This window comes from Trichosurus vulpecula, chromosome 2 (genome assembly GCF_011100635.1).
Source record: "Trichosurus vulpecula isolate mTriVul1 chromosome 2, mTriVul1.pri, whole genome shotgun sequence".
Classification (NCBI taxonomy): Eukaryota; Metazoa; Chordata; class Mammalia; order Diprotodontia; family Phalangeridae; genus Trichosurus; species Trichosurus vulpecula.
In genome coordinates this window covers 23,528,564-23,539,574 of record NC_050574.1, presented here as the reverse complement: position 1 = coordinate 23,539,574, position 11,011 = coordinate 23,528,564, and the positions used below count along the sequence as shown (strand labels likewise).

The 11,011-nt window shown below is 48.2% G+C and overlaps 1 protein-coding gene across 1 annotated transcript; it reads right to left on the bottom strand.

Annotated features, from left to right (window-relative positions):
• Positions 1-4,667: 4,667 nt before the first annotated feature.
• HES2 (hes family bHLH transcription factor 2) lies at positions 4,668-5,662 on the bottom strand. Its single transcript, XM_036744367.1, has 4 exons — positions 5,567-5,662; positions 5,380-5,475; positions 5,080-5,176; positions 4,668-4,948 (listed from the first exon to the last, which is right to left on the bottom strand). The coding sequence occupies exons 1-4, from the start codon at positions 5,660-5,662 to the stop codon at positions 4,668-4,670; spliced, it is 570 nt and encodes a 189-aa protein (XP_036600262.1).
• Between the last annotated feature and the right edge of the window lie 5,349 nt (positions 5,663-11,011).

Here is an 11,011-nt window from a genome sequence, read left to right as displayed (position 1 = left end):
TTTAGGCTGATGAGAAGGGATCTTTAGTTGAACTGGGAAGCCTTTGATAAGTACAATTTACCTTTCCCTAAATAAGGATCAGTGTTGTTAGAACCACAGAATTTCTATCTGGAAGGATGGAAGGATCCCTCAGCAGCATATAATACAACCTCTTCATCTTACAGATAAGAAGTTAAAGTTTAGGAAGGACCATAGAATCCTCGATTTAGAGCTGGAAGGGGTCTCAATGGCCATAGAGTTCAACCTTCTCACTTTATAAGTGTGGCTCTTGTAAGGTCACAAAGGTAGTTAATGATAGGGCCAGGACAAGAACTTACATCTTCCAGTGCAGTGGTCTTCCCACTATACCATTATGCCTCTCTTGTCTTTCTATCTAGGAAGTTGGCTTTCCATCAGCTTTGGGTTTTATGGACTGAAACAGAGAAAAAAAACCAAGGGACCAAACTATAAGTTTTCTAGGGTAAATGCTCAAATCACATCAATTTCCTCCTGAAAAATTACTTAAAAGTAATGGACCTAGGGTGAGAAGATCCTTCATGCACCAAAAGACTCAGACACATTGTCGATGATTCTTATAATCACAACATGCTTTCCACCCTCCAGGTACAGACTTTGTCCCTTTAAGGATGACATCATTAAAATAAGACACTCAAAGTAATTGACTTGTGGAGATCAAGCTCTGTCACAGGAAGATACAAGTTATGGGAAAACAGGGAAGCTTTGCTGAAGGGAATTCTGCTCTCTAGCCTTCTCTATGAACTCCTTTTTAACCTATTGTTTTCCCCCTTTAAGAGAGGAGCTCCTTGAAGTTAGGGGATCATCTTTCCCCTCCCCCACCTTTTATTGTATCTCCTAGGTTTAGCACAGGTCTTGGTATATAGTAAGCACTTACTTGTTACCTTATATGTCTAGCTATCAAATTGTGCATATAGCGTGACATTCACTCATTCATTCATTTAATAGATTATTTATTGAGCACCTGTTATGCACAAGACTTGGTGTAAGGTATTTTGGAGGATGCAGGGATACAAGCATGAGTAATACATACAATCCCTGACCCCAAGAAGTTTACAATATAGTCCCCTATAAATGTAATATCATGCACTCACTAGCATCCCTATAACAAGGGAACTCTGTCGAGGAGAGACAATGATTTCTGTATCCCAAAGTACCGAATCAGTAGCCTTATCCCTAGTAAGACTCATGGCCTTCAGCCCTCTTACAAAAAATTCAGATAGTAGTGACCAGAAACCCATCTATTGGTTAAATTATTCTCTTCCTTAAAACCAGTATTAAAATAGGGTTTTTAATATGGGCAGCTAGGTGGTGAAGTGCATAGAGAGCCAGGCCTGGAATTGGGAAGACCTGAGTTCAGAGCTGGCCTCATACGCTTGCTAGCTATGAGACCCTGGGCAAGTCACTTAATGCTCTTTGCCTCAGGTTCCTCATCTGTAAAATGAACTGGAGAAGGACATGACAAATCACTCCAATTTTTGCCAAGAAAACCCCACAAAGGGGTCATGAAGAGTCAGACATGATGGAAAGCAATTCAACAGCATCAACAAATATTTAAGGCCTCCCAAAATTTTTGTGAGCAAGTAACTGAACAAAACAACTTCCGACTCTCCCTCAAGTCTGGCCACCCAAATCTATGCCATTTTCAAAATGGATTTGCAGCATTATCTGAAATACTGCCCACCTCCACACTAATGCAAACTGTATTTGGTTCAAGGGTCAGGATGCCCAGGTAACCCAATTACTACACAAGAAATAAGAACAGAATTTCCAATACAAGGGGTGGGGTTGGGGAGGGGGGAGAAACAGACATACAGAGAGACTATTGCACCTGGACCTCTACCACCTTACCTTGGAACTCATGTCATGAGGCTGTGAGTGAACCCTGAAATTAGGACACACCACAAGGTATGCAAACCTGATCTTCCTGCCTTGGCCTCAGGTAGAAGAACATCAGGACCTGGAAAGGGAACTCAGCAGCAGTTAGTCTTATGGCCTAGATCCTCTTAGCTACGCTTGATGTCACAGTCAAAGTGTAATCTTGGAGAAAAGAAATAAATGAGAATCATTGTAGCATTTTTTTAAAATCCAAAGAAAAGAACCAGAGGATAAGAAGCAGACACGAACCAAGACAGCTTTGAAACCCACACGTGGAATTTATTACATTTTTTCTAAAAATGCAAGCTAGACAAGTAGGCAGTCAAGTATGATCTTCTGTTTCTCTGATTCCATGTATGTAGAAATGTCCATGTTCAATAAAATTTCTCTGGTTTCCCATGTACAAAATAACAAAATACAATTTTTTAAAAAATATAATCTTCAGCTTCTATATGAAAGGAAGGGTGAAAAAAGAATTCATTTTCCATTTATGGGCTTGTCAATAGTTTGTTTTTGGCTACTCATTCTGTAAGAAATAGAAGGGAGTGGCTGGCAGAAAAAAATCAGGAAAGTGCTTCCTCATTTCTCCACCAGATCTTGGCAGTGGATTTTCTACTGTTCCCATAGATTCAAAGACCACAACTGGGGAATTCCTCATTCCTGCCCTTGACTGGTTTCTCTGCATCCATAGTATCCAGGAACTAGAGATCTTCCTAAAGAGGTCAATTCATCCTCATCACCAGCAAATATTTATTTATTTGGTTTCTATGCAAGACATTTAAAAAGAGGGCAAATATAAGGATGTATTTTCATTGAGAAAAACCCAATTAGAAATATATTGGACTTTAGAACCAATAGGCTCTCCTGATGCAACCCTGACCCCACCCCAAGGGAGAAGATGGGCTGTGCAGTGGGATCTTTGCCCAGGCCTGTCTCCCCACCTGGGACAGGCCAGAGCAAAAGCAGCAAAATATTGCCGGCTTCAGATCTGACAGTGGAACCTTTTGGGCAGGAGGAAGAGGGGCAAGGAAAGAATATGTGGAGAAAAAAAATACAAATAGCTCTTTTCCTTCTAATTTTGAGAATGTTACATAGAAACCCTCACAAAAAGAAATTCCAAACTTAGTCTAAAGGACTAGTCATGAAAATTTGAGAATGAAATTTCTCACCTATATACAGGGGTTTATATCCTAAAGAACCAAAACTGTATATAATACACACACACACACACACACACACACACACACACAGAGATCAGGAAGACCTGGGTTCAAAGCTAGCCCCATATACTTACTAGCTGTGTCCCCCGGAAGACCCATGGCCCTCAACCTTCTAACAAAAACTTCAGATAATATTTCTCTGGGTCCTTACCTAGAGACCCCAGCTGCCCTTGGTCTGGTAGATTCCTTCTCCCTGTGCTTGAAGACACCAGAGAGGTTGGGAAGAGATTTGGGAGGCCTGATGGAGATATGGAGCAACTGAGGAAAGCTGAAATTCAGACTCTGGAGAATGGGAATTGGGGCTCCTGAAAGAAGGGTCATTCGCTTTGGTGTCTCTTCCTGCAACCCAGGGCAAAGAAGAAATAAAAGAGGAAAAGACCTTCAGGAGGTTGCTACTTCCCATAGGCATAGCCTGGATTCAGTTTCTCTCCCAAGCTCTGAGTGCCAGGACTGGAATACCATTACTCTCAAATCAGCCCCAGTCTCTAGTTTCTAAACAGCCCCAGTTTCTAAACTGAATTCTAGGTGCCCTGAGCAAAGCAGGTTTCTAGTTCTCGAGAGTTTCTGTTTTGCTGCCCCACTCAGCTCAAAGCCCTGTATATGGTAGTCACATATGGGTGACTGGCAAAGCAGAGCAAAGGAGGTGAGTGGGAAAACCCAGGGGCTTTGATGTTGCAGGCCCAGTAGCCTTCTGGGATGAGGACCAAGAAACAACTGTTTGGATTCACCAAGCAGATTGTGGTGCCTTGAAAAGCCTTCTAAGTCAGCACAGCCCCTTGTTGGGTAAGCCGGTGCCTCTTTCCCAGCCCCTCTTCCGCCTGGCCCAGAGGTTCCACTGTCAGATCTGAAGCCGGCAATATTTTGCTGCTTTTGCTCTGGCCTGTCCCAGGTGGGGAGACAGGCCCGGGCAAAGATCCCACTGCACAGCCTATCCTCTCCCTTGAGGTGGGGTCAGGGCTGTCTGGGTTGCATCAGGAGAACTCTAGAACTGGTGCTGGGCCCAGGGTAGAGGGAGGTCATCCTACAGCCTCAGGCAGTTCAATGCTGGCAATATCTCCAGCCAGCTCTTTAGAAGAGGGGTCCCCAACAGCAAAGCCCCAGTCCCAGGGACTGGTAGATCTTCTGCCTCCATTGGAACTGACTCTCATTCTGAGGACCAGGAAAAGCCAACACGTCCAAGTTCAGGGCAAAATCTCCCTCTTTTAGGTGCACTGGGCCCTTGTCTTCCCTTCCCCCATCAGCAGAGTGGCCCTCAGAGTCCAGCACTTCTGCAAAAGGCTTTATTGGGGGACGGGATATTTAACAAAACAAAACGCATTAGGGGAAAAGAAAAATAACCACTTCTTGGTTTCCTCTGTGAAGAAAACCAGAAGCTACAAAGTGCAGTGGTAGTGAAAAGGCTGGAAGGTGGAGTTGGGGCCTAGAGAATAGATAGGCCACCTTGCCCAAGGAACCCCATTCACCCCAGAGGAGATTTTCTGTCCACTTTTCTTTTATCCCTGTGATTCCAAATAAATATAGGTCCGAAAGAGGTCCCCCTCACCTCTAAGGGGGCTACCAGGGGCGCCAGAGTCCAGAAGGTGGGGGGCCAGGAGGACAGCCAGATCCTTGAGGAGAAGAGGCCAACCGCATTCTGTCTGGCGACTCAGAGCCCAAGGTTTTGGGGCCGCTACGGGAGTCCTGGAGCCCAAGAGGGTACTGGCCCGAAGGGCTTCGGTGCAGGTGCTCCAGAAGTCGGTTGCACACCTCGCCATCAAGGAGGCTGCAGGTGGGCAGGACCCGGGTCAGACGGCTGAGACAGGCGCGATATCCTTCTCTGTAGCTGTCTGCTAAGGCTGGGAAGGAAAAAGAACAGTCAGGCTCTGAGACTGCAAAAAAGAAATGAGAAACTGAAGACGGGTTTGGGGTAAGGGAACGAGCCCAAGCTGGTGCTGACTTGGATCCCGTTAGCCTAGAGGTCACTCACTGGGAGCCGCATGGCAGTGGGAGGCCGGCAGCTCCTGAAGGAAGCGCACTGTCATTTCTAGGATGTCTGCCTTCTCCAGCTTCGAGTAGCGGGAACTCTATGAGGAGCAAGGGGACAGAGGGCTCTAAGAGGCTGCTTCGCTGTGCCCGACCTCACCCGGCTCAGCCTTCGAAGCCCAAAGTCGGCTCCCAGAGCCTAGGATCCCCAGTCCGCCGTGGCTGTCGCCAGGGGCATCACCGATTCCCACCCTCTTGGCTCCCTCCACGACCCCCGCCAATCCCCAGCTCAGCGGGCACTTACATCCTTGCCGATAAGTGGTAAGATGAGACCCTTGAGCTGGCTAAGGCTCTCGTTGATGCGCGCCCGTCGGCGTTTCTCCATTAGAGGCTTCAGAGTCTGAGAGAGTAAGTTCAGGAGGGGCTTATTACCTTCCAGCCTTTCCCCCTTCCCAGTTCTGCCGCCCACCGCTGGCTTCTGCGTCTCTTACCTTGCGCAGTTCTGCGGCGTCCCCTGGCCTTCTAGGGACCCCCATCTTAGGTTGGAAGGCGCTCCCTGACTCCGGCTCAGCGCTGTGGGGAGACATATAACTAGGTCCAAGCTGTTGCGGGGCTCCTCGGCAGGTCGACCCAGCTCACTACCCACCAGTTGGGAGGCGGAATGCTCACCAGATCGCCTCCACCTTGACTATAAGGAACTACCCCGCCCTCCGGCTCCGCCTCCTGGCTCTGTTCCTGCTAGGGAAGAGAAGGGAGAAGCAGCGTGGGAGGGACAAGAAAGGGGTGGATCCCTGGGGAAAGAGGGCACAGTTACTGGCCCCATCTGCCCCTAGTTCTCGCGCTGGCATCGAGACAGTATGCCCTGAGGCAGAAAAGGTGCAGACAGGGAGGAGGCGCCTGGGGGGAGAGGGCTCAGTCTGGGACGCCAGGCCAGGATTGCAGTTGTGAGGCAATCCAAAGGTTAGGACCCGGAGATTAGACAGCTAAGGTAGAGTTTGCCACAGAGCCTCGGAAGAAAATAACTACTCTGCTTCCATTAGAAACCCAGGTTTCTTTACCTCTTCTGCACTATCCCATCTACACCTGTCTTCCACCCCCGCCTCCTAGCCCACCACTACTACTTAACATTCGTACACAATCTAGGGGTTAAGATGAGGGTGCTCCCACCCAGAGGAATTGTGAAATAGGGGCTGTCCCTCCCGTAAATCTATCATCAATGATACTCCTTACGCACAGCCTCGCGCCTCTAGGTATCAGTTCTCCAGAGCCCTGGGCCTCCTGTTGGCTTACACACAGTCCCTACATGTGTACATCTCCTCCCTCCCCCCATCCTCCTCATGAAATTAAGGCTTTACGCAGTGCGAACCTCATTCATAGAAGCTATTAAGGGTTTGGCTTGCTCCCCGCTCGGCCCCTGCTTTGTTTTGTTTTGTTTTGTTTTTAGCATTTTAAACGTGTTCTAAGAATGGGAGAATGAGCCAAATATGGGGATATTTGGGAAGGCATTCCCTGAACTCATTAGGTCACACTCTGTAAGCCTTAAAGAGCATCGACCCCTCACTCCTTCGCACCTCGAGGAGACAGAGATTTCTACAGCTTTGGATCACTCTCTGACCCTTAAAGGCTCATGCACGGTGGTCCCACCCTGAGTTGAGGTCCCTTGTCCGTTGCTATTGCAAACAAACTGAATGTCCCCAACTCATCTGTGCTGGGCAGTTCCAGAGCTAACGCTCCCTCCCTCCGCCCCTCTCCCCAGGGCTTACAGTGGGGCTAAGCGGCTGAGGTTTGTGGGGGAAAGGGAGGGGGGAGATAGGAGGAATAAGCCAATGGGTGGAGCAATGAGCCTAGGGATGCGCTCGGTTCCTGAATCCCGAAGCCAAGGCTCACAGTTGTTCTCTAACCCAGGAAACCTTCGTGGATGTGACTCTAGAGTAAAGATGGTGGGGGAGAGTCTAGATAGCGCTCTGCGGGCTTCCCCGATTAGCCCTGGGGGACATAGAGGCAGTGCCGGCTTCCAAAGTCGCAGGGCTTCCTCTGAAGACGCGTTTCCCAACAGCCAGGCGCTGTCCCAGGTGCTGAGCGACCCGACATTCCCTCACTTTGGTGACTTGAAGGGTCTGTATTCCTAGCACTAAAGGAAATACGAACAATGAATGGGTGGTGAAGCAGAGATAGTCAGATTGGAGGAGGGATCTATCTCAGGGCAAGAGTGAGCCAGACCTTCAGTCAGTCAACTAGCATTTATTAAGCGCCTATTGTGTGTCAGGCACTGTGGTAAGCGCTGGGAATACAAAGAAGTAGAAATAAAAAAATTCCTGCCCTCAAGGAGGTCACAGTCAAATGATGGAGAATCGCAAACCATGTACAAACAGTATATATCCAGGAAAAACTGGTAGTAGAATCAGGGGGAAAGCCTAAGATTACGGAGAACTGGGAAAAACTTCTTACATGAGATGGGACTCTAGCTCAGACTTGGAAAAAAAAAGCCAGGGAAGCGAGAAGGCAGAGACGAGAAGAGACAGAGTTTTAGGCAGGGGAGCGAAAGTTGGGAGATGGAATGTTCTGTGTGAGGAACAGCAAGGAGGCCATGGACACTGGGCCGAAGAGTGGGGGGATGGGAGGGACGGGAACAAAAGGCAGGAGAGGGCTAGGTTATGAAGGGCTGCTTTAAAAGCCAAACGGAAGATTTTATATTTGATCCTGGCGGTAATAGGAAGCCACTGGAGTTCCTTGAATAAGGGAGTGATATGATCAGATCCTCATTTTAGGAAGATCACTTTAACAGCTGAGTGGAAGATAGATTAGACTTCGGAGTGTGAAGAGACTAGAAGCAGGGAGACCAACCAAGAAAGACCAACTTTCAAAGGAAGGATAAAGCAAGTTTTATAGATGCCTCACTATCCAGGTGTGTCTTGCTAGGTCTTTCTCATGCATCTCCGGGATATCTATAGTAGAACCCCTTGAAGTTTCTGAAATTATTCATGGACCACTTGAAGTACAAGTTTACACAAAAATACACTTACACACTAATTGTCTCACACCCTTATAGATGCTCAAAACTCTCTCCAGCAATCATTCAAAAATGAGCTGCCATGTTATTAACTCCTGTTCTTTCAGTAGTAGGGGCAGGTGATGGAAAAATACCCACAAAGAGAAAATCTTTAGGCTTATTGATCAATTAGCAGTTTTTAAAGAAAATAATAGGAAAATCTCAAGGGATGATTAAACCTTTCAATCATTCACACCAGATAAAATAAAGCTAAAGTTTTCTTATCCTTGCATCTCCCTCAGATCATAAAACAAAACCTCCTTGTTAGGCATTAAATAAATGTAATTGTTATGAATAATCAGGTTACTTTCCCGTTAATCATGGGAGCGAGAGTTTTAAATGGAATTCTCTATTCTGGAAAGAGAAGCTAACAGCATATTAGGAGTTGATGGTCTTATCTGGGGTACCAAAACAGGGTATTTGAGTAGTCAAAGAGACACAAGAGGGCACTAGTAGATGAAGGAAAGACCATGGTAAGGATACTGGAGAATACCAAAACTGCATTCTACAGTTTGGGGGGAAGCAACAACTGATCTGAAAATGAAGGGTCCTACGTACTCTAATAGCTCCATATTAAGTCTAGGATCAGATCTCAATTCCTCTGTTTTGGATTTAAAGCCCTTCACGACCTGGATCCAAGCCACTTTTCCACTTTGATGACACACTACTCCCCTTCAGGATTATGATCCAAACCCTTCTTATTGTTCCTCATACACCACATTCCATCTCCCCTCTCAACAGGTCTTTGCACTGGTTGTCCCACATGCCTGCAGTTCCCTTCCCTTCCCTTCCCGTCCCTTCCTTTCTCTTGCCTTCCCTTCCCTTCCCTCCTCACCTCTGCCACTGAGAATCCCTAATTTCCTACAAAGGACAGCTAAAAGGCAACCCTCTCTATGAATAATTGTCTGATCATCCTAGATGCTGGAGCCCTCTCCTCCAAGGTGAAGACCTGAATCAGGTTGACAATTGTGTGAGTGGAGAGACAGGAGTGGATAGGAGAACATTTATGGAGGTGGAAATTACAAGATTTGACAATAAATTGGATATGTGGGGTGAATTAGGGTGAGGATTCGAGGATGATACCCAGATTGTCAGTCTGGATGACTGGGAAGATAGATTTGCCCTCCACAGAACAAAGGAAGTTGGGAAATGGGAGTATTGGGGAAAGAAGAAGATAATTAATTCTGTTTTGGACATTTTGAGTCTGAGATGGCTGGAGAATATCTAACTGCCAAGAGGTAGTTGCTACTGCCAGTTCCAGCTGTTTGCTGGAAATCAGGAAAGAGGCTAAGACATATACACCTGGGAATCGTTAGCAAAGAGGTGATAACTGAAGGCAATGAGGCTAGTGTAATCACCAATGGAACTAGCATAGAGGGAGAAAGGGCCCAGGAAAGAGTTTGGGGGACACCCACAGTTAGTAGGTGGTGACCTTGTTGAAGTACTGGCAAAGGAGACTGAAAAGGAGAAGAGAGAAGGCCCAAGACAGAGCTTGGGGCTTGCAAATAATGGCAGGTCCTACTTGACAGAAGCTGGTTTGGGGGTTGTTTTGGTGGCTCTCCCAGGTTTGTCTCTGACACTTACCTGCTACTTTCCCTGGATACGTTTGGCTTCTCACCTAGTGGAGCCGAGAATGTGGCCTCCTCGCACAGCGCCACACCGTGGCATCGCTGAAGCCTTCCTTCGGGTCCAACAGAGAAGGCAAGGGGTCAGAGGTAGGAGAAGAGTATAAAGAAGCGGTCCATAAGGATTCCCGGTCAACCCTTACCGCCCACTTTCACTAGACAGGTAAATTGGCCTCCCGAAAAGCTTCTCATGTTGGTGCTTTGTGTGTGTGCCCCACCCTCACCTCTACAGTAAGCTGCTTTAGGACTCTTGGGGGCGAACTCAATCAATCGAAGGGGATTCTTGCCTTCTAACCCAGGTCTGCCCCCTCCCCAAAGAAATGCCGGGAAAGACCGCAGAAAGAGTCTACAAGGTCAAGTGACCTGGGTTCTAGTCTTGACTCTCTTTAATCGACTCACTTTCCCCTTCTCTGAGACTCACTTTTTTCCCCGTGAAAATGAGGGTGTGGAACTAAAAGGTGACTCTTCCTGCTCCAACTTGTAGTTACTATTCATTGACTCCTCATTTGGCCTTTGGCAGTCTCCTCCCTTTCTATATGTATGAAATGGGTTGAGAGACCAAGCTGTTTGCCCAGAGGTCAATCTCTCCCATCCAGTCAAGGTTTCCTTATCTCCCCAGTAGTTGATCATTTGTGCCTGGAGGCGCCTACTCTAGACCACTCTTGCTAAAGGGGTCTGCCCTATTCTTCCTCAAACGTGGCCCCAGAGAGCAGTTTTCCAGTCAGTCATGACCATGAGTTGGGCCTGCCAACAGCTGATCTGCAAGCCTGGTGCAGAAGCAGCGGATGGGGTGGGGGCTCTGGAATCCCGCTCCCAAGCTGTCGGTCTGGATGCCCCTCCTCCATTGCTGGGCTAAACCTAGCCTTGGGCTGAGAACTGGGAGGAGTCCGAGAAGGGGGGAGGGCGGGACGTGCTTAGCCCTGGCGGCCGTCGCGGTTCCTGGGCCACAGAGGGCGGAGACTGAGGCTGAGCAGACAAGCGCGAGAAGAGAGGAGCCACCAGGGTAGCCCAACGCCATCTCCCTCGATTCCCGGGCACACAGTGCGGACCCTTTCGGGGCCCGGGCAGAGGAGGCAGGGACAAGGACTGGGACGAAGTTGGACAGAGGAGCCTTTTCTAGACCACGAGGATCCTCGGGGTGGGGAGCACCTGAGTCCAGGGCTGCAGGACACAACAGCCTGAGTCGCGGATCCGCTAGCGGGGGTGCAGGTCCTGGCTAAGGGGACACAGCGCATGGCGCCCCCGGGACGCTGAGGGCCGCC